Source organism: Lycium ferocissimum, chromosome 4 (genome assembly GCF_029784015.1).
Source record: "Lycium ferocissimum isolate CSIRO_LF1 chromosome 4, AGI_CSIRO_Lferr_CH_V1, whole genome shotgun sequence".
Classification (NCBI taxonomy): Eukaryota; Viridiplantae; Streptophyta; class Magnoliopsida; order Solanales; family Solanaceae; genus Lycium; species Lycium ferocissimum.
Window position 1 is genome coordinate 46,164,455 of NC_081345.1, and position 27,606 is coordinate 46,192,060.

The 27,606-nt window shown below is 36.5% G+C and overlaps 2 protein-coding genes across 3 annotated transcripts; both read right to left on the reverse strand.

The window, feature by feature from the left end:
• Positions 1-799: 799 nt before the first annotated feature.
• LOC132053314 (glutamyl-tRNA(Gln) amidotransferase subunit A, chloroplastic/mitochondrial-like) lies at positions 800-10,616 on the reverse strand. Its single transcript, XM_059445283.1, has 10 exons — positions 10,069-10,616; positions 4,749-5,060; positions 3,886-4,065; positions 3,693-3,787; positions 3,070-3,145; positions 2,829-2,906; positions 2,320-2,413; positions 2,129-2,178; positions 1,890-2,003; positions 800-1,257 (listed from the first exon to the last, which is right to left on the reverse strand). Exons 1-10 carry the CDS (start codon positions 10,585-10,587, stop codon positions 1,165-1,167), a joined length of 1,611 nt encoding a protein of 536 aa, XP_059301266.1. The 5' UTR covers positions 10,588-10,616; the 3' UTR covers positions 800-1,164.
• A 1,771-nt stretch (positions 10,617-12,387) lies between these two features.
• LOC132053315 (uncharacterized) lies at positions 12,388-25,726 on the reverse strand. 2 transcript variants are annotated; one of them, XM_059445284.1, is made up of 11 exons: positions 25,478-25,722; positions 23,775-23,816; positions 23,522-23,666; positions 22,587-22,816; positions 22,261-22,318; positions 21,068-21,145; positions 20,852-20,940; positions 19,941-20,022; positions 18,642-18,803; positions 18,385-18,533; positions 12,388-12,591 (listed from the first exon to the last, which is right to left on the reverse strand). In XM_059445284.1, the coding sequence occupies exons 1-10, from the start codon at positions 25,618-25,620 to the stop codon at positions 18,387-18,389; spliced, it is 1,176 nt and encodes a 391-aa protein (XP_059301267.1). In that variant the 5' UTR covers positions 25,621-25,722; the 3' UTR covers positions 12,388-12,591; positions 18,385-18,386. The 2 variants fall into 2 exon arrangements, with proteins under 2 accessions (XP_059301267.1, XP_059301268.1); XM_059445285.1 differs by lacking the exon at positions 18,385-18,533 and having other exon boundaries at positions 25,478-25,726.
• Positions 25,727-27,606: the final 1,880 nt, after the last annotated feature.

A 27,606-nucleotide genomic window follows, 5' to 3' on the forward strand; every position in this document is an offset into this window, starting at 1 on the left:
GAATGATATGCAAGATACAATAAAGTTTTTCTACGGATGGGTTTCAAACCCTGGTTCCACCATTTTAGTGACTTTTGTCACTTCTATAGTTATATATATATATATATATATATTCTCACTCGTGGTATGACTTAATTGCATATATATATTTTCTAGAGGTAATGCATATGCTATGTATGTTCTTTTACCTAATTGTATACGAAAGGGCATATCTGTACAATTTTGCAGACTTTTAAGGACGTATTTGTCCCTTTTTCGCTTACTAATCAATTAGCTAGGTTAGTTGGAGGGTCCTGTTAAATTTGAAACATATTTGAACCAACAATTGAATGGTAATGGAATATAAACTATCAAACACGAAGGTCATATTTACAATACTAAAGAGATCAAACTTAAAGATATTAGAGGGCCAAATATGGAAGAGCTGTTGAACATATAGCCAATTAGAAAAGTTATATCTTTACCTGAATACAAGCATTTATCTACCTTAAGAATGATGTTAAACAACTTTCCAGAAAACAAAGAAGATGAAATAGAGAGCTATCAATTTGACCCAAATTTGGCCACACTTATGTAAACACCACCATAACCTCTATTGTATAATTTTAAATTAAGATAAACTTTAAAAAGAAAAGATAGAAATGATTGTATAATTTTAAATTAAGATAAACTTTGAAAAGAAAAGATAGAAATGACATTAAGCAAGCATAAATTATTAAATTTGACTTAAATAGTCATATGAATTTACCCCATTTGGGCCATTGTGGCCAAAATATTGTGGCAAAAAGACCTTATACGATGAAATAAACAAATGTATACATCAAAGTATCAAAATTGATGCATGCTAATTTACCAAAAAAAAAAAAATGCTTGCAACAAGCTACAAGTATCCCAGATACTGAGAGTTCTTATGAATACTCAATTGACGCATTTTTATACGCCAATCCTCCTAAAAGAATCCAGCACAAGAATTTTCTTTCTGAATATCACAGTTCTTTGGCACGAGCCTGGAAAGCTTGGTGGAAAAATAGATATGGGTAGATGCATCCGGCTTCCTTATTAGCACGGAGCTTTCAACCATAGCTATTTCGCCAGCACTTTTCATGAAATCGTTAGGTTGATTATCCGGACATAACTTCCCCGAATTGCGGCAAGAATTCACGACTAGCATGCCAATTCATCAGCTACCAGAGGAGGAATGAAAGAGCAACCTTGCAGTGTCTGCTCAAAGATATGGCCTACTTTCAGCAATTTCTCCTGCATTCGTTTTAGCATGACTTACTGATACAAAGAAAGGCAAAATGCCAAAAAATAAATAAATACAAACACAGAAGGAAGTACGTTAAAAAGAAGAGCAAGAAGAGAAGGAAAAGAAAAAGGCATATAAGACTAGAAACTTGTGATGCTCAGACTCTTCAAAAAAGCCTACGGATGCATGTCAGATCCTCCAAAAGTAGTTCACTGCGACAATATTTTTGAAGAATCCGAGCAACATAACTAGAAACTATTTAAGACAAGGTTAAAATGATTTTAGAGATCTCTTCAGAACATCGACAAGCATATCCTTCAATGCACTCTAAAATTAAGCGTTGTCATTCCCATTCTAATGATATTCTACTTCTTGAGTTTTGCTTGCATTAAATTTGCACATTTGTACTACATAATTTCCATTATTCTTTTACACAGTCGTACAAGAAATTCTTTAATATGCTCACGTTTAACTCGATTCCGTTTTCATGCTAAGTAGCTATATCATCCCTCTTTTTCCCCCTTCTCTAACTTTTCTCGAAAGAAAAATCTAAATAAGTCAAACTACCCCTGCGCTCAAATATCCTGTTTTTTCTTAATACTAGAATACCAACCGGAAAAGTCGGAGTACAGAAACTCACCTCTTCAAATGCAGCACCAATCATCTGAATACCAACAGGAAGGGACACAGACTTGTTATCAACAAATCCACAAGGGAGAACTAATGCTGGAAGACCAGCCAAGTTGACATTGACCTGCCGATGATAAAAAAGAATCATCAACTGAAGAGAATAGAAAATAGATGAATATATCTAACTAGAGGGGAAAATAAGGAAGCAAGTCACCAAGAGAGATGTAAGAAGCTACAAAAACTACTTACAGTCATGATATCACCAGCATACATTGACAACGGGTCGTTCTTCTTTTCACCTGTAAATGCCACATATCGGAGTTAGAGTTAGCACAGCCTTTCAATCAAAGGGTCTTGGGAGGACCAAAAAAAAAAAAAGGAATTTAAGCAAGACTGCAAAGTAGATACATCAGTAAAAGCAAAAGCTAAAAGAAACGTACCAATTTTATAAGCGGCTGATGGTGCAGCAGGTGAAATCAAAATATCGTTCTCATCTAATGCTGCCCTGAAGCTTTCCCTTACCAAAGTCCTTACCTGGAATGGAATAACTCTTTAACTTCTTGAAACGTTAAGATGAACAAAAAACTCAAAGCACTTATAAATTAGGGTCACAATTATCGCAAGATAGCAAAAAGTCTAATAGATGCATCAACCAAATATAACTGGTTCTAACTGTTACGTAAACACAAGATCCTAACTCAGCTTGATAAATATTTGGATCTAGAGCTTCACGGTCAGAGACATAACGAATAACTAAAATGTAGATTGTCTTGTATCAGCAGTTATCCAGAGACAAAAGAAAATCATTCAAGTGACAGAATATTTACTTAGTTCTGATTGGCTTATGTTATTATTAATTATCTTCAGATGCATGAGAATAACAAGAAAGTGTTGGCACTTTTAACTTTAATAGCTATGAGGATTTATTCTGAGCACATAGATGTACAACCTGCTGGGCTCGCTTGTAGTATGCATCATAATAACCAGCAGACAGACCATATGTCCCCATTAGGATTCTCATTTTCACCTGTAAAGACATTTATGCAATCAGTCCAATAGTTTCTTTTTATGACGGTAGTGTCTAAGTCAGCTTGCACGCAAAGATTACAAGAAAGGGATGCAAGAAAGGTTCTGTTCCTTCTTCATCAAAAAAAAAAAAAAAACAAAGAGAGAGTTCTGTTCCTTAGTACCTCAGAACCTAAGCCTTCGGCACGGGATTCCCCGTAAAGGGAGTTTAACTCTTCAGCGACAACTTGTTTCCCGTACCTGCATTTTTCCATCACAAGAAGTTACGGACGGTAGCTTCGACATAATAGTTCTACTCGTACGTCAACAAATTTTTGCAAAATTTCGCAAAATTTCTCCCAAGCTTATTCCTTGGGTCGTCTTCATCATGAATTTTAGGGCAATCATTATGAGGTTCAACATTTTGAAAGCTCATCATTACTAATGTAAGGCAGTCTGCGTAAATTACAACTTTTGTCTAAATTATGGTTGGTATCAACCTATTCTCTTAGCAAAATGGCAGTAAATTCTTAGTCCTTGCAGCTAGTGTGCAGTAATTAAAAGATTATAACCGTCCAAACTCATCTAGGCACTCTCCACTACTTTCTATTCTCTTTAAATGTGAACTAGCCGGAAATTAATTAATTATCCTCTTTCAATTTGGCTTCCAAAATTGAGGATTACAGCTGAGGAACCCTAAAAGATACCTAAAAATTGACAAGTCAAGATAGTCCCGTTATGTACTTAAATTTTCTCTGAGGAATGAAAAGGAAAGGTCAGATGCACATAAAATTCTTCACCGGATTACCTGACACCATCATAACGGGATAAATTTGAAGAAGATTCAGATGAAGCAAGGATATAGTAAGCTGGCAATCCAAGAGAGAAGGATGGTAACGAGACCTGCAAAAACAAAAATTACCAAAAAATCCAAATAAGGAATGCCACAGCATATGGTAAGCCAACACGAGGGTCATAAACACAGAGAAAATGAAGAGTACCTCGGTGACAGTGCATCCAAGTTCTTCAAGATGACTAGCAGCACCGCGGATTGAAGAAATTACTTCCGGGTCAACTCCATCTTCAATGGTTTCCCGGATCAGACCAACTCTCAGTCCTTTCAGAGGTTTGGAGTCCAACTGATCACTTGCAATAAATTGGGAAGCAAAGTCGGGAACTTCCTGAAAAGTAATGCTGTCAAATAATTAAAGCAACCTTTAAGCGCTTTATATCAGAAGGAAATGCCAATAAGCTCTTATTAGACTTGAATACGATTGTATTACCGCATTGCCCGAGCTACTCAGTTTTTGAAATGATAAGTATTAATGATGACAAAAGCCACCACAAAGAGTTACATCCAAAAAGTAGGCAAAACAGAACCAAAAATGTAACAACTCTGACTATCTATACAAGAGATCTAATGAATTGTAACAGGGTTTCATTATCATCCACCCATTCCAATTTACACCAACAAGAGATCAGCAGGTAAGGTATTGCCCTAGCTACTCGTTAATAACATAGAACTAACTCTCTCTGGCATTGTAGTACAAACTTCTTCTTATTCATTATGAACATAGCAGATGAAGTGTATCGATACGAGAGAATAGCTTTTAGAACTGATCTTCTCTTCCCGTTTCAAAAACAGGAAACTTCTTAGGAGTCATGAAGTACAGCAAGCAAAGAGCTTGTACAGACTAAAAATAGAACTTAACCTAAACCTGTTAACTCTCCTTATAAAGTTGCTGTATGAAGAATTCACTTTACACAGCAACTTTAAGGAGAGTTAACAGGTACTTGTTGAATAACAATTCACTTTACGTTATCAGAAAAGAAAGCAAAAAGAGAACTCGTATAGAAAGCTTACTCTCTTGCTGCTTGTTGCATCAAACTTGTCGTGACCAGAAATTGCATGAAGGAGAATGCCTGCATCAGCAACTGATGAGCCAAAACAACCAATAACATCCAGAGACGAAGCATATGCCACAAGTCCGTATCTCGAGACACGACCATATGTTGGTTTCAGACCAACAACACCACAGAAAGATGCCGGTTGCCTAACACTTCCACCAGTATCACTTCCCAATGATACCATACATTGTCTAGCAGAAACAGCTGCAGCTGAACCCCCCGATGAACCACCTGGTACCCGGGACAAATCCCAAGGATTTGCTGTCACCTAATAATACCAAGATGCATCACCTGAGTAAACCATGTTAAGTTACAAACTGGACTCGTTCGAACAGATTCCTTAACTACACTTATGCCATACACTATCTGAGAATATGAACTGAACCTACTCGCATATCCGAGATAGTAGAGCATTCACTCTATCCCTTCTAATGCATACACTTGATGCATTCAACTCAGAATCCCCATATAAATGAGGCTGAAGAGATAAAGATGGGAACTTTATTTTGACTAAGGGTGTAGTAGGAAATTATTTTCCAACAAATATTTTCAATTTTTCCATGTTTGGCTGGTCAAAATTTTTGAAAAATATTTTTTAGGAAATCAAGATCCTTAAAAATGAAGAAAACGACTTTCCTGGTAGAAGTAGGGATAACAAGTTTCAGAAATGGCATTCCGCTCCTCCCATCCTCCAACACACCCCGCAGCCACTCCCCATAGCCTCCACTTCCACCACCCCCACATCCCTATCTTCTCCTCCACGCCAATAATTGCATAGATGATATATAGATGGTTTTGGCAGAATATTTTCTTTACTTAACAAAACACCAGAAAATAAGAAGTTTCGAGGAAAACATTTTTTCAGGAAAAAAATTTACATGGAGAACATTTTCCTTCATACCAAGCACACCCTAAAGATAAAAAGAAAGGGAACTTGAAATTGTTTTTGTTGACAAATTAGAATATAAATTATTCACTTAACCTCAATTACAGAAGCGGACCTTAAGCAGCACAACAAGAAAATGTTCAAGCACAACTCAACTTAAGGTGTGTTTGTTATGGAGGAAAATATTTTCCAACAAAGGTCAAATTCCTAAAAAATGAGAAAATTTGTCTAATACCCCATCCCCACCACACCCACACCCCAAGCCAGCCTACATATAAATGCTTTTGGCACTATAATTTCTACTTATTTATCAAACACCAAAAAATAAATAAGAAACAGGAAAACATTTTCCTTCATACCAAACAAACCCTTAATGAAGCAAATAAGAAACAAAAGTAAAAATGAAATTTTGGGAATACCCATTTCTTCATTTAGTCATTATGCTTTACTCACAAAAAAAATCTTGGGAATACCCATTTCTTCAATGAATAAAAATTCCTAAATTCAACAAACTTAACGGATTAAAATGAGAAAATGAACAACACACACCTGATAAGCTGAACCTTCGGTAGTACTACCCATACCAAACTCATCCATATTAGTTTTCCCAATAACAATCCCACCACATTTCCTCACTTTCCCAACATCAGTAGGATTAAAAGGTCGTTTATAATTCTCCAAAATCTTAGAACCAGTAGTTGAAGGCATATTATAAGTAACAATATTATCCTTAACCCAATTAAAACCCCAGCCAGTGGGCCCAACTCTTCATTATTATCCGTAATTTTCCTGTCAACTTCCTCAGCTTCCCTTAAAACGACTTGGATACATAAAGGACGCTTAGGGTGTGTTTGTTAAGGAGGAAAACATTTTTCAGAAAATGTCAAATTCCTTAAAAATGAGGAACCTTTGTCTAATAGACTAATACCCCCACTCCAACACACCCCACCCCCACCCCATAGCCCCCACCACCCCTATACCCCTAGCCACCCCAATTGTATTTGCCTATATATAAATGCTTTTGGGACTATAATTTCTACTTATTTACCAAACTACCAAAAAATAACCAATTTTTTTTTTTCAAGAAAACGTTTTCCTATACCAAACACACCCTTAATGATCATGAGAAACAAAAAACTAAAAATGCAATCTTGGGAATACTCATTTCTTCAAAATAACAATTCCTAAACTTGAAAAACTTAACGAAGCAAAATGAGAAAATGAACAACACACCTGATAAGCCGACCCTTCAGTAGTACTTCCCATACCAAACTCATCCATATTAGTCTTCCCAATAACAATAGCACCACATTTTTTAATCTTTCTAATAACAGTAGCATCAAATGGTGGTTTATAATTCTCTAAAATCTTAGAACCAGCAGTTGAAGGCATATCACAAGTAACAATATTATCTTTAACCCCAATTAAAACCCCAGTAAGTGGACCCAACTCTTCATTATCCCTAATCTTCCGATCAATGTCAAATTCCTTAAAAAATGAGGAAAATTTATCTATACTCACCCTCCAACACACCCCACCCCCACCCACAACCCCATAGCCCCCACCCCCACCACCCCAAAACCCACACCCCTAGCCACCCCCAATAGTGTTTTACTATATATAAATGTTTTTGGGACTATAATTTCTACTTATTTACCACACACCAAAAAATAAATAAGAATCAGGAAAACATTTTCCTTCATACCAAACACACCCTTAAACTAAAAATGTAATCTTTGGAATACCCATTTCTTCAAATGACAAAAAAAATACCTGATAAGCTGAACCTTCAGTAGTACTCCCCATTCCAAATTCATCTATATTAGTCTTCCCAATAACAATAGCACCTTTTTTCCTAATCTTTTCAACAACAGTAGCATCAAAAGGTGGTATATAATTCTCTAAAATCTTAGAACCAGCATTTGAAGGCATATCACAAGTAACAATATTATCTTTCACCCCAATTAAAACCCCAGTAAGTGGGCCCAACTCTTCATTATTCTCTTTAATTTTCCTGTCAACTTCCCCAGCTTCCTTTAAAACAACATCGGATACATAAAGGACGCTTAGGGTGTGTTTGTTAAGGAGGAAAACATTTTTCAGAAAATGTCAAATTCCTTAAAAATGAGGAACCTTTGTCTAATAGTCTAATACCCACCCTCCAACACACCCCACCCCCCCGCACCCTACACCCCTAGCCGCCCATCCCAGCCCCAGTAGTATCTGCCTATATACATGCTTTTGGGACTATAATTTCTACTTATTTACCAAACTACCAAAAAATAACCAACTTTTTTTTTCAAGAAAACGTTTTCCCATACCAAACACACCCTTAATGAAACAAAGCTAAAAACGAAATCTTGAGGTATACCCGTTTCTTCAGTGAATACCAAACACACCCTTAATGAATCAAATGAGAAACAAACCTAAAAATGCAATCGTGGGCCCATTTCTTCAGAATAACAATTCTTGAACTCAACAAACTTAACGAATCAAAATGAAAAAATGAACAACACACCTGATAAGCTGACCCTTCAGTAGTACTCCCCATACCAAACTCATCCATATTAGTCTTTCCAATAACAATAGCACCTTTTTTCCTAATCTTTTCAACAACAGTAGCATCAAATGGTGGTATATAATTCTCTAAAATCTTAGAACCAGCAGTTGAAGGCATATCACAAGTAACAATATTATCTTTAACACCAATTAAAACCCCAGCAAGTGGGCCCAACTCTTCATTATTCTCTCTAATTTTCCTGTCAATTTCCCCAGCTTCCTTTAAAACAACATCGAATACATAAAGGAAGCTTAGGGTGTGTTTGTTAAGGAGGAAAACATTTTTCAAAAAATGTCAAATTCCTTAAAAATAAGGAAACTTTGTCTAATAGTCTAATACCCACCCTCCAACACACCCCACCCCCACCCACAACCCCATAGCCCCCATCCCCAAACACCTAACCCCCCATGCCAACGCCAATAATGTTTGCCTATATATAAATGCCTTTGGCAAGACAATTTCTACTTATTTACTAAACACCAAACAATAAATAAGAAATAGGAAAACATTTTCCTTCATACCAAACACCCCCTTAATGAAGCAAATAAGAAACAAAACTAAAAATGAAATCTTGGGAATACCCAAAACTCAGAAAAAAATTAATGAAGCAAACGAGAAACAGGAAAACATTTTCCTTCATACCAAACACACCCTTAATGAAGCAAATGAGAAACAAAACTAAAAATGAAATGTTGGGAATACCCATTTCTTCCTCTCTCTTTTTTCTCAATTAAATCTACTCACCCATTTAAACTCTTTTAACTCGACAAAAATGAAACAAATGTTAAAAAAAAATAAAAAAAACAAAAAAAAAACTGATAAGCTGAACCTTCAGTAGTACTTCCCATACCAAACTCATCCATATTAGTCTTCCCAATAACAATAGCACCACACTTTTTCACTTTCTCAACAACAGTAGCATCAAATGGTGGTTTATAATTCTCCAAAATCTTAGAACCAGCAGTTGAAGGCATATCACAAGTAACAATATTTTTTTTTTGATTAAGCACCGGGTGTCCGAGTCTCTTTGAGCCCCGACTAATCCCGGGGTGCACGAACCCTCGGCAAGGAGTTTCCCGCAAGTGCACCACGGGTAATTCGAGGTTTCCCCGGTCCGATGGCCCTCGAAATTGTTTGCACCCGGCGGGTTTCGAACTTGAGACCTTGAAAGGGAGCACCCCAAGGCTCAAGTCAATTGCAACAATATTATTCTTTAACCCTAATTAAAACCCCAACAAGTGGGCCCAACTCTTCATTATTATCTCTAACTTTCCTATCAATTTCCTCAGCTTCCATTAAAACAACATTGGATACATAAAGGACGCTTAGGGTGTGTTTGTTAAGGAGGAAAACATTTTTCAAAAAATGTCAAATTTCTTAAAAATGAGGAAACTTTGTCTAATAGTCTCCTTAAAAATGAGGAAACTTTGTCTAATAGTCTAATACCCACCTCTCCAACACACCCCCCACCCACCCCCCAACACACCCCACCCCCCACCCACCCTCCAACACACCCCACCTCCACCCAGCCCTAGCCCCCCATCCCAGCCCCAGAAGTATTTGCCTATATATAAATGCTTAGGACTATAATTTCTACTTATTTACCAAACTACCAAAAAAAACCAACTTATTTTTCAAGAAAACATTTTCCTTCATACCAAACACACCCTTAATGAAGCAAATGAGAAACAATACTAAAAACGAAATCTTGGGGTATACCCATTTCTTCAGTCATACCAAACACAACCTTAATGAAGCTAATGACAAACAAAACTAAAAATGCAATCTTGGGAATACCCATTTCTTCAAATGACAAAAAAAAAAAAATACCTGATAAGCTGAACCTTCAGTAGTACTTCCCATACCAAACTCATCCATATTAGTTTTCCCAATAACAATAGCACCTTTTTTCCTAATCTTTTCAACAACAGTAGCATCAAAAGGTGGTATATAATTCTCCAAAATCTTAGAACCAGCAGTTGAAGGCATATCACACGTAACAATATTATCTTTAACACCAATTAAAACCCCAGCAAGTGGGCCCAACTCTTCATTATTATCTCTAATTTTCCTGTCAACTTCCTCAGCTTCCTTTAATACAACATCGGATACATAAAGGAAGCTTTTTAAGTGAGGTTCAGTGTGTCGTAAACGTGTTAAGAATGTTGTGGCAAGATCAACGGCTGAGATTTCACGAGATAAGAGAGATTTACGGGTTGTGAGGATTTGGGATTGGGGTGGTGGGGTAGTGGAAGGGAGGGGGGTGGGTAGTGGAAGGGATGTGGAGAGACATTTGATAGAGAAAGTGGGGAAACGGAGAAGACGAGGGGTTTGTAGTGTAGATAACATTTGGAGGTGTGGCTTTGTGGAGGAAAGCTAGTGTGAGCGAAGGAGACCCAAGGTTTTTTTTATACATGATTTCTAACAGCCTGTTTTTATGGTTGTTTCCCATGGTTCATTGATGTGCCGTAATATTTGTATTGTTTGGTTTGACGGTATGTTAATTTATAATAACTTGTACGTTCTTGAAATATTCTTAATTCTTAATTAGTAAATTAATTTTTATATATATAGATATATATATAATAAAACTCGTATAAAGAATAAAATAAGAACTTTAAAAAATGCATAGGTGGTGGATGGGGATGGTCGTAAGTGGGTGATGGGGGTGGTGGAGGGGTGGGTGATAGGGTGGGAGTGAGTGGTTGTGGGGTGGGGTTGGGTGGTGGTGAGGGGTAGTGGGTGGGGGTGGTAAAGGGGTGGGTGGTTGTGGGATGCGGGTGGGGGTCATGGGTGGTAGGGTGGGGTGGAGTGGTTGTGGGGTAGGGTTGGGTGGCGGTGAGGGGTAGTGGGTGGGGGTGGTGGTGGGAGATGCGTGGTTGTGGGGTGAGGGTGGGGGTAGTGAGTGGTAAGTGGTAGGACGAGGTGGTGGAGGGTGAGGTATAATAGAGAAATGAAATACGTAACCACGCAAAATCACTAAATTTGTGGTTACAAAAATTAAACTTTTTAATGAATATATAACCACGAAATTACAACACCATGCCACATAATTTTAAGAATAATGGATATAAAGATGATTTCGTAGAAAAACAATACATGAATGAGCCATGGGAAACAACCATCCAAACAGCGGGTTAAGGGGTTGTTTGGTTGGCCACTTGGCCCTTTGAGCAAAAAACAATTACTTATTTTTGGTTTGTATAAAACTCCGCTCTGTTAGTACAGTATATTTAGTTCGCGATATTAAAATCTACATTAATATCGGCATAACTCATGCGAGTATTTGTGTAAGGATATTATATTTTAATGAGATTAAATATCAAACAAGAATACATGTATTATAGCTAAGAAGTGAATTATAAAATCCGTTTGGATTAGTTGATTTGAAGTGGTCTATAAACATGAAGAGATGAAAAACACTTTTAATTTTAGGTACTGAATTAATTTATTTACGAATAAGCAATTATGTGCTCGACAAAAGTGATGAAACTTTTAAATAAGCTATTAGTGTGTTTTGTATGACTAAAATATTCAAAAGTTATTTACAAAAATATAAAAATTAAAAGTATTTTTGTATAAAAAAGATAAATGAAGAAATAAAATTGAGAGATAATTAAAACTAAAGTTAATATGTTTTAGGAAGAGTATTTCAGAGATTACCAAAAATACTAGGGATATAATCGTAAAAGATTTGATCAAATCAAAAGTGATTATATAAGCGTTACCGTATAAGCACTTTTGGTGTTCAACAAAAGTGCAAATGAAATAAAAAGTGCTTATGATCTAGTTTGACCAACTTATAACCTAGTATTATGCTAGGTATAATAACATTACATTATTATTTTCTCTAGAACAGTTCTTGTGTTATTATTTATCAATAACAATTTGTACATTATAATCTGTGCACAAGTAGTTTGTGAACCAAACAACTCCAGTACTGGACAAATAGCTAGAAAAAGCTTCCCAATTTGAATGAAATATTACTATTCTTACAAACTGTGATGCAACTCCAATTATGTTCAATGCCATTTTGATAGAATCTAATAGTCACCTCTACCTGGAGTTTAAATGAAATACATACTAAACTGTATGCTCAGCTATTTGACGTCTCCCAGTCAACGAACTTAGGAATAAGGAATAACTTTCTACATTACACTAGTTGTCAAAAAATTGATGTAATTTCTATTTTGCGGTACAAGGGTGTGCTTCAACTGGTTGCTCGCGTATTTTTTGTGAGATACAACAGCTTCCACCGGACCAATGTTTTCAACAACGATAGAAATGAAAACAAAGCAGGACCATAGCGTTCCTCTAGAGTATCAATTTCATAGCTTGCCTCCACTTGTGAGACTGAAAATAGATTATGGTTCAAATGTTAGAAAACAAAAGAGAAAATGTAACAAACTACATCCCGGAAGAACAGCAGAAGATAAATGCAGAGTTAAATCCTAGCACAAATCAACACCCAAGCGTATGGCATAGTGGTCACTAAGGTGGAATGAGAACCAGGGAAAATTAGGATTCAAATCTGGACAGAGACGAGAAAAGCACCGGGTGATTTCATCTCCCTAAACTTGATGGAAAGTGGGAGGTAGCAAGTACTCGATGGAATAGTCGAGGTAACGCAAGCTCACCACTATGTAAAAGGTCCTAGCCTAAATAAGGAAGGAGACGGTTTATCCTAGGACAGCTGAAGAGGCTAACAGTTTCTCACGGTGTTTGATAGGATAGTTTAACCTTTTGAGTGGAATTGCTATAAAATTACAGAGAAGTTTCACAGGAAAGGGAAAAAATTAGATGATTAAGGGTACAATTGATATGATCCTACTTGGCACACCTCATTTCAAGACTTACATCCAAGGCCAAGACATGGAACTTCAAGCTCTACAAGCGGCATGGATGACAAGGATGGTGTTCAAGGCCTTTGGAGGCCCATACAAGCCCCACAATGAGGCCTATGATGTGTGGGAGGTGGCTTGGGCGAGGCTTGAAGATAAGGCTACAAGAAAGAAGGCCAACAATCAAGAGTGGCTAGAAGCGCAAAAGGGTAGAAAAGCAAAAGTGGCCGAACATGCAAGTCAGGGGCATAAGTTCAAATGGTCACAATTACAAGCTTAGTGGATTGGATGAGGGCTAGTTGTGCAAAGAAGAGACATTTTGAATTCCATGCCAACATCCCAACTAGCCAAACAAGGCCCTTGCCTCATTAATGACATTTTTGTAATAACTTAGTCTTCTTTTAGTCTAAGAGTATAAATACTAGACTTAGCTCATTTCATTACTTAGATTATGTTGAATGATGAATTGAGAAACTCCTTTGGAGATAGATTGTTTAGCTTAGTAGCTTTAGGGTTAGTTATTATAATGGTGGATTCCATTGTTGGTCTTTGAACCTTTAATTCCATTGATTTCATGAAGAGTTGTTCATTTGTGGATTCATTTGAATCACTCTTTCCTTGATTTCAAATAGTATATAGGTTCTTTTAGGATTGAATTGAATTGGGAGGTGTTGGATTTAATATATCCAAGGTTGCCCATAAATTCACCCTACTTGGGTCTTGCTTTTATCCTCTATTTCTCATCCCTTTTCTTCTATTCTCATCCCCAATTTCTCGTTATCCTTAATTTCGTTTTTGGATTGAATTGGGTTCTTTCCCCAATTCGATTAGTATCATTTGGTACCTTTTAGGTAAGTGTTCTTAATAGCTTCAATCCTTGGTCTCTAAATGAAAAATGACCATGTTAGTGATAGCTTTTTCCTTTTCTGAGCTTAATGAGTCTTTGCCTTGTGTTGAGCCTAATGCTTGGATGATGATGGACATTTGGTTAGGTTTGAGTGACCAACACTAGTTGATCCTATCGATGACCATCTTGACTCTTCAAAAAGTTCAACTTGTGTCCATTGAGTGTTGATCTAGCGATAACCTAATTGGTTTCTGTTGTGAGATCGATTGGTCTCCAACTAGTGTGGTTATGTGTGAAGATCAATTTGTTTGCTATGAAAATCCACTATTTTGAGGAACCTTGTGATGTGCTTTAATGACCTCAATTTAGTGATGATGTTTGATTAGTTGATCATTTACCTAGTCGTGTGCATGAAAGTGTTGTGGGAAGTGACCTTTGTCTTTATGAGAGTGGAATTGCATGCTCTAAATCTTCATTGTTCATAGATTCTTCTCTCTTAAAAGATGATGTCCTATTCGATGATAACATGACTAGTGAGGGTGATATGCATAGTGGTTGGTATTGCGATGTTGAGCATGTAGCCACCTTTGGAGGCTATAATGTGTGTTGTAATCCACTATGGGATGATGACACTCTTCCCTACGATGGAGATCTTCCTTTAAGGATTTGTGATCAACTTATGGGGAGGGAAAGTGTTGCAAAGGAAGGTGATTCTTGTCTAGAAATTGCTAATTCTTCCTTTCGTGTTCAACTTCATAGTAGCCCATTGGATAATCTTGTCCTTGAACCGTATGGCGAGGTTACATTGAAAAGTGATATTGATGAGGAAGTTATTTTACGTGATACCTTTCTCTACTACTTATTTGCATATGATGACATTCTTGAGCACATGAGGGAGTGCATCTTATGTGGGAGAAGGAGACATAATCTAGAAGGATGGTGTTCTTGACCATACTAGGTGGATGTTCGTCCCATTTTGATCCGGTGACACTTGTGTGATTTGAGAGCACTATCTTGGGAGAGTCCTTGTTTGAAAAATGAGAGTGTCCTTGTTTGGACATTGTGTTACATGTCAAATAGAACCAATGTCGAGTCGCATACTTCGCATTTTGAATCCATTGGTTTTATTACTCTATCCTTATGTCGTGAACCTTCGAGGATCAACTTCTTGATACCTACGTGTGCAATTGTTATCCATGATTGTCATTGATGTGTGGTTATACCACAAATTTGTTCATCCTTGGCATGAATATGTGATTATGGTTTTGTGTGCTTACACTCAATCTTTGAGGAGTATGTTTTCGTATGTCTTCCCTTGGATTTTGCTAGGTTCGGATTCGAGGATGAATCCTTTTGAAGAAGGGGGGATGATATGATCCTACTTGGCACACCTCATTTCAAGACTTACATCCAAGGCCAAGATATGGAACTTCAAGCTCTACAAGCGGCATGGATGGCGTTCAAGGCCTTTGGAGGCCCAAACAAGCCCCACAATAAGGCCTATGATGTGTGGGAGGTGGCTTGGGCGAGGCTTGAAGATAAGGCTACAAGAAAGAAGGCCAACAATCAAGAGTGGCTAGAAGCGCAAAAGGGTAGAAAAGCAAAAGTGGCCGAACATGCAAGTCAAGGGGCATAAGTGCAAATGGTCACAATTGCAAGCTTTGTGGATTGGATGAGGGCTAGTTGTGCAAAGAAGAGACATTTTGAATTCCAAGCCAACATCCTAACTAGCCAAACAAGACCCTTGCCTCATTAATGACATTTTTGTAATAACTTAGTCTTCTTTTAGTCTAGGTCTCTAGGAGTATAAATACTAGACTTAGCTCATTTCATTACTTAGATTATGTTGAATGATGAATTGAGAAACTCCTTTGGAGATAGATTGTTTAGCTTAGTAGCTTTAGGGTTAGTTATTATAATGGTGGATTCCATTGTTGGTCTTTGAACCTTTAATTCCATTGATTTCATGAAGAGTTGTTCATTTGTGGATTCATTTGAATCACTCTTTCCTTGATTTCAAATAGTATAGGTTCTTTTAGGATTGAATTAGATTGGGAGGTGTTGGATTTAATATATCCAAGGTTGCCCATAAATTCACCCTACTTGGGTCTTGCTTTTATCCTCTATTTCTCATCCCTTTTCTTCTATTCTCATCCCCAATTTCTCATTATCCTTAATTTCCGCGTTTTGGATTGAATTGGGTTCTTTCCCCAATTCGATTCGTATCAACAATACATTACTTCCTTCGTCCCATTTTATGTGACGTACTTTGACTTGGCGCGAAGTTTAGAAACATGGAAAGACTTGAAACTTGTGGTCTAAAACAAGCTATAGATATTTGTGAGGCTATAAATCATCTTATAAAGAGTAAAATGAGAAGTGCTAAGTTAAATTGTTTCTAAATATAGAATGGAAAGGAAAACTGCTATCGTGCTAGGAGCTGAAAGGAAACAGCAGAGAAGGGCTGAATCTGGCATTAGCCCCTCATGCTCTTAAGCAGACAGTTTGGATAAAGAAGAAGCCTCAGAAGTGGAAAAGTAATGTCTTTTACCTATCGAATGCCGTCTTATTTCTCGTGCAAGTTTTGGAGTCCATAGGATAGGAGCGTAAATACTTAAAGAGACTGGATAACCTACAAGTTCTATCGAACATGTGAACTTTGATTACACCTTGTATAGGAGAATTATTCCCTTTATGCTACCACTGATATTTAGAGCTGCAGTTGGGGGGAACAATGGCACTGAGATCACACATTTACTATATGCAGATGATTCACTGGTTTTTTGTGATGCAGATATCAGCCAGGTGGAATATTTGAGGTCTATTTTGGTGATTTTGAAGCAGTATCAGGGCTACATGTTAACTGGAATAAGAGTACGTTGTTTCCAGTCAATAAAGTGGATAATATTCAAGTGCTAGCAGAAATTCTAGGGTGTGAGGTGGGAGCCTTACCCACCATTTACCTAGGACTCTCCTTGGGTGCAAAAAGTAAAGCTCTGGAAATTTGGAATGGTGTTTGGAAAGGTGTGAAAAGAGGCTTGCTAGTTGGAAGGGGCAGTATTTATCACTGGGCGGCAGAGTCATTCTAGTCAACAGTGTACTGGATGCCCTCCCCCACATATGTCATGTCTCTGTTTCCTATCCCATCTAATGTTCTGAAAAGAATAGATTCATTGAGGAGAAATTTCATTTGGCAAGGCAACAAAGAAAGGAAAGCAATCCATTTGGTTAAATGGGACTGCCTCATCACCAGTAAGAAGGATGGAGGACTTGGCATTAGGGATCTCAAAATCCATAATCAAAGCTTACTTATGAAGTGGTTGTGGAGATATAACATGGAGGCCAATGCATTATGGAGGAGGTTTGTACATGATAAATATGGCCAAGAAGAAGAGTGGTGCTCTAATACAGTTAATAGCCCCTTTGGAGTTGGTGTTTGGAAAGCTATTAGATCATTGTGGCCATCTCTGGCTGAAAATATCAGTATAAAAGTGGGCAATGGAAGGAAAATTCTCTTGTGGCATGACAACTGGCTTGGGCATGGATCCTTAAAAGATTTGTTTCCTGAGTTCTATAATATTGTTACTCTACCAGATGCAAAACTTGAATCAGCTAAAGGAGTACATGGATGGAATATTACTTTCAGAAGATTACTACATGATTGGGAATTGGAAAGAGCTGTGGAATTATTCAAGACCTTGGAACAATTTCAAGGTTTTAAAGCATCGGAGGATTCTTTGTACTGGAACCATGGCAATAATGGTGTTTTTACTGTCAAATCAGCTTACAATTATCAGCTTAGGCAATATACACAATCCGATCAGTGGCCATGGAAATCCATTTGGAAGACTAAGGCCCCGTATAAGCATGTTTCTCTTGGCTGGTAGCAAGAGAAGCATGTCTCACCCAGGAAAACTTAAGGAGAAGGGGTTTTCATCTATGTACTAGATGTGTTCTGTGTGATGCAGCCAGAGAAAGTAACTCCCATTTATTTATACATTGTCCTTTCACTATACAATTGTGGCAATTTTTCTTGAACATGGTAGGACTAAGTTGGACTATGCCGGCAAACAGCTGTGAGCTATTGAAGTGCTGGAACTATAATGGGGGAGCAGTAAGACAAAAGAGTTGGTGGAAACTTGTCCCAGCAGTTATTTGGTGGATAATTTGGAAGGAGAGGAACAATAGAGTTTTTGAAGACAAATGCAATTCTGTGCAGAAAATCAAGATGAATTGTGTCATTTTGTTTCACTTTTGGTGTAAAGAAAACTATGTAGAGGAGGCTGAATCACTAGTTGATATGATAGGTTCCTTGTGAAGCAGTAGTCCTAAGCATGGTGGGGTTTTTGTAAGTATGGCTGCACTGTTATGGTGCAGGTTTAATATATATATATAAAAATACATGTTACCAGTCTCAAAAAAAAAAAATAAGAAGCAGAAAGGGAGTTTTTTTTTCACCTTCAAGACGAGAGCCAAGAGGAAAATGCCACCAATGGAAACATCAAAAACAAGCCATAGTTGACCCAGCTATCAAGACCCTCAACCTTTGTCATTTTACCATGCATAGAATTCCAAAAATGTGTGAAAGGACAGGAATCTTGTGCATCCTGTAGCATCATTCCTAATCAAACTTTGTTTTCTTCTAAATTGATTTGGCAATAACCTAATAAGTTTTCAACAGAAGAGCTTAGAAAGAGGAGGCAATTAACACTGACCTGAACATCCGAACTTGCTAGCGTTCGTCGTAAGTCATTGCTGGACTGCCGAAGAGGCATCTCTAATGCAGACTTTTTGGAGTCTTTGCCAGCAAATGCTTTATACGCAGAATCAGTGTGTATCGTCTCCATGACTGAACCGAAAAAGTTTGTCACGGGTACCTACCAATGACAGAGTAAAGATGTCATTGCCTGTTTCAGTTTCAGAATACTATCACCACAGGCTAATTAGTTCGCTGGTGTATATATACATCAGTTCAGAGTACCAAGATCAAATTCCCCTTATCATATCAGGTAATCATCTAAATCAGGAAAATATTTTCCAATTTTCTTATGTTTGGTTGGTCAAGATTTTTGGAAAACATTTTGTCTAGGTAGGGGTAAGGTCTGCGTACAATGTACCCTCCCAGAACCCACTTGTGGGATTACATTGGGTGTTATGTTGTTGTTGTTGTACATTTTCTAGGAAAACAAGTTCCTTAAAATAAGGAAAATGACTTCTCTAATGGAATTAGGGAAAACAAGTTCCTTTGTTGCATTCTACATTGATTGTCTCCTCTCCACCCTCCAACACATCCCACCCCTGCACCCTCACCACCCATAGCCCCCATTCCACCACCCCCACACCCTTACCTGCACCACCATCCCTATAGTGTTTGCCTAAATTATATATAAATGTTTTTCGGACAACATTTTTTGCTTACTTACCAAACACCAGAAATAAGTAAGAAACTCACTTATTTTCCAAGACAACATTTTAATTCATACCAAATCCATACCGAACACCTAAAACAGCTTTGCCAGTCTCAATCTGTTGTTTCAATTTTGAACATAAAAAAAGGAAAAGGCATTTGAAAATTTTGTGCTATCAGGACCTTTTTAGCACCTTTTTTTATACTTTATTTCTACATACTAAAGCAAGTTGTCTGACCCCTGTAAACCCTCATGGTAAGTAACTAAAAGAAATAAAGTGCACTGTATCTAGATGAAGAGGAGGTTCCTATCAAACTAACTTTTTACAACTATATTGGAAATTTCTTCTACTACTACTACAAATTTATCATGCAAGTCACGTTAACATCTTAAACTTCTTGCGGAATCAACTGTACATAAAATGGACAAAAGAAATGCAACTTTTCTGTTAGTCTAGTTTATCCTGTCTCCACTAAGTCCTTTACTTTTCTCTTTCTTTCTTCGTCTACATTGAGTTTTCTTTCCATTTGTTTCCTTTTTCTTCAGGGGAGGGAGGGTAAGGTTGCATGCATAGAAACAAACATAAAAATAATTTTAACTTTGTACCTCTTCTAGTCGCCGAGGGTATAGATCTGTTCGATAATATGCAGTTGACATCAGCGTATTTGGATTATATGAACTGAAAAGACTGCACAGGAAAAAAATAAAGGAGATCCTATCAAAAAGAGTGCACACTGAAGCATATATACAGACTTTTGCACTTGTATACAGGGGGGGAGCTACAGTGCTCCAAGGGCGTTCAGGTATGTAAGAAATATTATGTTTTGAATATCCTTCATACAACTTGGCGAGGTAGCTCAGCGGCGGACGGGTGTTCAGTAAAGGCTAAGTAGCAGCTGCGCCTGGTTTTGATTCTCAGCTCTGTTGCCATTTTAGCATTTTGTAGGTTTGATTCTCAGCAGATAATACACATTGACTATATTGACTTATTATAAAATACCAGTTTCCAATTGGATTCCAAGACTATCTTTTTCTTTCATTAAATTTCTTAAACAAACCTTAAAAGTAAATATTTAATTGTAGAATCTCTCTACAACTCTTGTGGAAATCGAAAGCAAAAACGGCTCCACAAAGAAAGTTAAAAAGAACCCTCTTTTGGTTCTGCTCTCTATTCACCCATTCTCAAAAAAAATTTACTTATCCAAAATTTGAACGCTTTTAATGCTTATTGCGTTTGATTTTTAAAATTTCCGGTGAATTCATTAAAAAAATTATTTACTAATATTATGTAGTACGATTTTAAAAAATTTTGGTGCACCCATTCTCAAAAAAAATTTACTTATCTGAACACTGTACAGCCTTAATTACGGTAAAAAAATGTAAAGCAAACAAGTAGTGGATATCTCGAATTTAATGCCAGTAGTGATACAATCTATAATTATCAAGAAAAGTGACTTGCAATTTATAGGTTTCAAGAAAAGCAACCATATTAGACCTACAACTGGAAATGCTATTACCTGCCCAATGAAGCATTATCATACATGTTCACCCTCTCAAAAAATGCAAGGGTATAAAACGTGAATCGATCTATAACTGAGACGCCAACCTGTACCAGAGAAGGGAAGGAAGTATGAAAACCCACACAATTTTCTGAGTACAAGGAGAACATATTTGTCTACCTTGTGACATAATAAGCATTTTAAATGAGGCAGTTTCATTAAGCTAACACTTACATCAGCATCCAAGTGATGCGAGTACGAATTTTCCCCTTTCATGCTACTCCCAATTGACAATACGCCGGGTGATTGAAGCTACAAGGCAAAATATATTTCAGTTCTACTAAAATCCTTGTTAGAGAGCCTGTTCCTGAATGTGTGAGAAGGTCCAAGTAAGAACATTTAGAACATTTTATGCATTGACTGGCCCTGATTTGAAAAGGCATCCTAACCCCTTTTGGGAGGGATGAAAAAAAAATGGGAATCAAAGAATAAATGAGACTTCAGATGGTTATTAAGGTGCTGAAAAATTATAAAACAATGAACGGAATCTAAAACTTTTCATATCTACAATCGTAACTCCAATGTAGCTAACAGCTGGTCTTTCCTCATTAACTTTTTATCAAGTCAGAGAGCCAGATGTCATCAAACCTTTTGTTTTTGATGAACGAAAGCATGCAACTCTAACTTAATTACTACAGATGTCTCTCAAGAACCCAACCATGCAATCTAATCTCAAAAGCATGAAATATGGGCTTTCCTCAGAAATTTTTGGACATATCTGATACATATTGCATCCAACATGGTTGGGAAATAGAATCTTGATTCGGCCAGCAACTAATTCTTTTCAGCAACTTATAAGCATTATTCTAAGATATTATAGCACATTCAGGAGCAAAAATTATTCAAAATTTACAGCCCAATCCTGAAGATTGATCCTTTATGCGTATTAATTTGCAATAAAATGATGAATGAAGCACACCTTCAACAGAGTTTTATTGTATCAAGGACAGTCTTCAAAAGTTTTAGCTTAACCATCCATAACTTATGCCATGCAGATATATTGCAGGTGAAGATAGGCATTCCCAATCACTAAACTTGGGAAGGTCAAATTACTTGGCGTTTTGAAGGTTAGGAGATAGCAATCATCTAAACTTTACCTAGAGATACTTACAGATAACTTAATAAACAAAACAAAACTAAAATCCATTCCAAAAGAGACCCAGCAACATAAAACCAGAATTAGTTTCTATAGATACTTCAAGAATAATTCAAGGAGAATGGACCAACAGTACGTTATGTTGAATTCTTGCTATGGTAATTGATGTGGACTAACTATTATGGGATGCTGCAAGAATACGTGATAGCAATGTGTCATTGAACATTTTGTTAAACAGCATGACATTAATGAGAAAAAAGGCAAAAGTAACCTGAGAGAAAAGAGTAGCAGCTTGGCAAGTGTCAACCATTATTAGCAGCTCCTTGAATCTGAAATTGAACAATGAAGACATGACAAAGCATCATTGCAGAGGACCAGCAAAGAAACTATCAATCAATATGATACAATCAACAAGGATGTCATGTGTATAACTGCCAGAGCACCAAACAGAGTGCTAATATTCATAGCAGACATCGAGCAGGCCCTTATCAGTTTAAATGGGCTATGAGAAGTTCTATACGATTCCTAAGCCAATGTTACATCACACTCAATGTTACTGTTCAACAAACAACAGAAAATCAAGGCCAGTTTCTTTACCTTCGCTTTTCTTTCATTTGTTTCACTGCATCAGCTAAATCATGACTTTGAAGCTCCTCCGAATCCTGAAATTTTAAAAACTCGTCTCCACCATGCCCTGTCATGTACAGAAGTATGTGACTTCCTTCATCACTAAGAAGACGTTTTGATCTTGGGACAGCTGTTTCATGACGGCCAGTCAACACTCTCAAGAAATTTTCAACTGTTACTTCATAACCTCGATAATCTACCTGACGTTTAGAAACTTGTAAGATTAGACCACTACATTAAATAGATAATAAAGCAACCTTAATTCTGTGAAACTCATATGCAAACCAGTCTGAAGAGATATATATGTATAAGTAAACTTAAGAGAATATTTAGTTCAAACATTTAATCTACAAAGTCCTAGGATTAAAAAATCGATAGAACCCAACATAAAATTGTTTAACATACTGAAACTTTTTGAGAATAAAAATACTGAAACTTTGCTTTTTCACAAGTCACAAAATTACATTAATAAACACCAAGTTGGTGTCGAAAAATATATGTGACTCTGCTTGAGTCATTTAATGTCTTCCACAAGTTTGACCAACTATCCATACAGCATGGTATTTTCTCCTTACACCAAAAAATATAGTTGCAAAAAAAGATCTATTAATCGTTTTTTACATCTTTCTCATTCTTATGGAACAATCTCCTATTCTGTTCATTCCATATACGCCAGAAAAGACACGACAATATGGTCTTCCATGTTCCCTTCCTTTTAAATTGCCAATCCTCAAATTTATGCGATGACCATGCCTATCCATTACTATGTATCTCGATCATGATAAGAATAGCTAACCTTGATAATGCTGAATTAAAAGTCAATAAAACTGAATGTCTCACAGAACTAACATTTGATTTGGGAGCACTACAGAAAGCCACGAGCGAGAGGAAGAAACTTTACACACCTCAACGTTATCTCCATAAAGATTTAGCCTGTGGTTTTCATTGTTGAAGACCTGTGCAGGGTATTTATTCCGAGCATTGCAAGCCATATCATCAGCCAACATCAGAATAATTCTTTCATCAGGTATGCCTAATCGTTTTACGGTTCTAATGTCAAAGAACAAATAGAAAAGAGAAATAAGAGTACAGTTAATGAGGAAATACTTAAGGAAAACAGTGATGATCATAATGTCGCTTAAAAAACAAGATTCCCACCTGTATAAAGATAATGTGTTAGCCATGTGTCTGTAGTTAAACCTGAAGATTAAAAACAAATAAGTAGAGAGTCTTGCAAACAGAGAACCTTCTAGTTAATGATAAAAGGTTTGAGAGACTCTTTGAGTATCATGTATCTATAGTTAAACTTGAAGTGTAACAACTAAAAAGTAAGAGTCTTGCACACATAGAGCCTTTTAATTAACAACAACAGGTTTAGAAACTCGTAATTTCTTGAATCAAGGCTAAACCCAGTAAGAAACTGATCATTGTACCACCGTCAGTTCTTCAATAGGCCCCTTTTCTTTTTCTATTCATGGTGAAATTTACCAAGCATAATAAGAACCTGACATGCCTCCATCATAGACACATTTTTTTCTTTTATGCGTATGCATCCAGATTTACTCTATAAGATCATCTATACACCCAGTTGAATTAAAAGTTGATTACATTGAATTATTAGAATAGAATCAGCTATACTTGTGGAAATACTCTAGAAAGTTGCAATTTAGACATGCATTCCCATTCCTAACATGCATTTTCAACATATTCAACAAACCAACCAATCAATCAACTATACCAACCAGTGTATTGCATCTTTTTACTGCTCTGATGCCGTTTTAAGTCGATAAAAATAAAATTAATTGGAAAACGAATTGAAAATCTCTATGAGTAGTCTACTAAGTTAGCATGGTCATAAGCTATTTACCAAGGGTTCGTCAAATTCCCTACCCAAATTTCCCTCCCTACCTAACCTCAGCACACATCTGTCACTAAATTAAACTCAAACTCGAGGAAGTTGCCATTTAGAGATGCATTCCCATTCCTAACATGCATTTTTCAACATATTCAGCAAACAAACCAATCAATCAATCAATCAACTATGGCTCCATCCCAGACATGTTAGGATCGACTATATTCCGATCCAATTAAAGTTAATTCAAGAAACGAATTCAAAATTTCCATCAGTAGTCTACTAAATTAGAGCTATCACAAGCTATATCACGAGGTTCTTCAAATTCCAAACCCTAATTTCGCTCCCAGCCTAAACCCAGCACACATCTGTCAGCAAAATTGCTAAAAACACAACTCCTCATTCCTATATAATTTTGACTCCGAATTTTACTTAAAGATGCATTATTGATTCCCTATTCCTAAAATGTGATTTCGACTACGCCTCAATCCCAGACACGTTAGGATCGACTATATGACTTCTCCGTACTTCATTCCAATACAATTAAAATTAATTCAAAATTTCCATCAGTAACTTACTAAATTACAGTGGTAACAAGCAATTTCACTAGGGTTCTTCAAGTTCCCCAACATATCTGTCAATAAATTGCTAAAAATGCAACTCGAAAAGCAAAATCCATATTGATTTAAGAGCTATATGAATTATTAGAATAAAATGAGCTATACTTGCCAAAAAAAAAATCTACAAATTCCCAATTCCTAATATGCATTTTCAATCAATCAACCAAGCCTCAATCCCAAACATGTTAGCATCTATTACAGTTAAATTAATTCAACAAACTGAACTCACAATTTCTATAAATAGACTACTAAATTACAGTGGTAACAAGCAATTTCACTAGGGTTCTTCAAGTTCCCCCACAAATCTGTCAATAAATTGCTAAAATTGCAACTCAAAAAGCAAAATCCATATTGCTTTATAGTTAAACAAATGAAAAAAAAAATATTACCAGAAACGAGAAGTGCAGACCAAAACAGCCCAATTGTTAGTATGCATCGTAGTTGAATTTGATGCGATCCCATTTTTGCACAGATAAGTAGAAAATAGAAGAAAACACAATAGAAATTTGGATTTCATAGTGATCGAATCCATTTTCAAATAGCTCTCAATGTTCCATCTCAGATTTTTCAATTAGATGTTTGGGTTAAATTGTTCACTGGGAAACAGGAAGGGACTGGCCATTTTTTGAAATAATTTTTTTCTAGTGTAATTTTAGTTTCTAATTTTTTTCAAAAAAATTATGTGGAAACCCACTTTAAAAATTTAATATCTAATTCTAGTAAGGCTAGGCATAAATACCGAAAATCGAAAAATCGGATCGAACCGAACCGAACTAGTTGGGTTCAGTGTTCGGTGTCCACTTTCAAAAAATCGAAACCGAAGTTTGATAAAACCGAACCGAACGCATACCGAAATTTAATACATTACCCAAAAAAATTAAAATAATCCAGGCCTATTAAGTTTAAGTAAAAAAAAAAAAAATCAATCGTAACAAGCCCTCTTTTGCTTTTGTACCCCTAATTTTCCACTTCAGTTGAGAAAATCAAATATCTGTAACAAAGGAAGGTGACTAGGATGTGTCTTTAGGATTAATGTATGTCTTTTATGTGTTTTCTTAGTTATTCTTACTGTATGTATTGATGTGCCGGGAATTTTGGCACATCTAATGCTTTTAAACTCTAAGTTTTACTTGTTTTCGAGCAAGTTTGTGTTAGTTTGATGTGTTTTGTGTGTTGTGCAGATATTTTGAAGTTAGAATGCTCGGAAAGCGAAAAAACGAGGAAAAGAAACAATACGATTCGATAAGCATAAGGACGGACCGTCAACATGCTCGACAGCCCGTCGAGTTGCCTCGTCGATAAGTTCCTGCGAAGTGACAATTTATCATATCATCATCAGATCGTCGACTTGCACCGTCGAAATGCTTCGATGGTGGAGTTCCTGCAGAGTGATAAAAGTATACTCAGATCGTCGAGTTGGTCGTCGAGCATGTCGACGACCGTCGAAGTGCAAAGACAACCCGTCGAAGTGCAAGCCGAGATGGAACAGGACTGGGATTGATTATTCCGAGTTTTGACTTGTATAAATACCTGTTTAGGTTTTATTTTTCAGACATCTAGAGTTTTAGACTTATAGTAATTACTTTTGAGTTGTTATTGCTTTTGAAGACTTCCAGACAATTACATTCATTACTTTCAAGTTTTATTCGTAAGTTCAATACAATAATTCAATTATGCAATCTTCAATCTTTTATTGTTTTCTTGTTGCCATGAGTAGCTAAACACCTTTACTAAGGTTGTGAACCCAAGGATGGGTGTTTTGTGATTGGGGATAGTGAAAGATATACGCATAATGGATTGTTAGGGTTTATTTGTTCTTCGTTTTCATCATATAGTTAGTGGTTGCAAACATTAGCTAACGCCATAAATTTTAGTTTATTTGGGAAAATAGCTAGGGTTAGGTAAGAACAAATAACAAGAACTCAGGGCTTTAAACCTTATTTAATAAATTCACTTAGGAATAAGAGGAATTTACTTGGCATAATTAACCGTTCTTCATGCATACTTTCTTATCTTTGAAAAAAGTATTGAAAGAAATAATCTTTTCTTATTGGGAAATAGTTTAGATTCACATAGAGGTTAAGTGCATCCATACAAACAGTCCATTAGGCATATATCAAGATCGATACCCATGATCATACACTTTATCTGACGGGGACACAACCTCAGTTCTTTTTACCCATATATTTACAACTTTAAATTTCTAGTCAATTTAAATTAGTCCACAAACCAAATCAACTATAAAACCCTTTTCTAGAATACACCAGGACCGCAAGATTAGTATAATACTCGTTTAGTAAACTTTTCACGCCATATTCTCTGTGGGATTCGATCCCAACCTTGTTTGATTACTATATTTGACAACGTTCGCGTTATACCATTAATAGGTGTAATTTGAGCGTTTCATGTATATAACACCTAGTAATCCTATATCATGGTTATGATTTTCTGTTCTTGTGTATCCTGTTTGTTTGATTTTGATTTCAATTTATCAGTTTTATGTTTTATTGCTTTTGAG

Excerpts from the sequence above, each read along its gene's own strand:
- LOC132053315 (XM_059445284.1), bottom strand. The coding sequence starts at position 25,620 with ATGGATTCGATCACTATGAAATCCAAATTTCTATTGTGTTTTCTTCTA. Across the intron at positions 20,941-21,067 it reads CGCATCACTTGGATGCTGAT|GTTGGCGTCTCAGTTATAGA; the intron begins GTAAGTGTTAGC and ends TCTCTGGTACAG. Across the intron at positions 18,534-18,641 it reads TAGCAAGTTCGGATGTTCAG|GATGCACAAGATTCCTGTCC; the intron begins GTCAGTGTTAAT and ends ATGATGCTACAG.
- LOC132053314 (XM_059445283.1), bottom strand. The coding sequence starts at position 10,587 with ATGTTATCTACACTACAAACCCCTCGTCTTCTCCGTTTCCCCACTTTC. Across the intron at positions 2,907-3,069 it reads CCGAAGGCTTAGGTTCTGAG|GTGAAAATGAGAATCCTAAT; the intron begins GTACTAAGGAAC and ends ATGTCTTTACAG. Across the intron at positions 2,179-2,319 it reads ATCAGCCGCTTATAAAATTG|GTGAAAAGAAGAACGACCCG; the intron begins GTACGTTTCTTT and ends TGGCATTTACAG.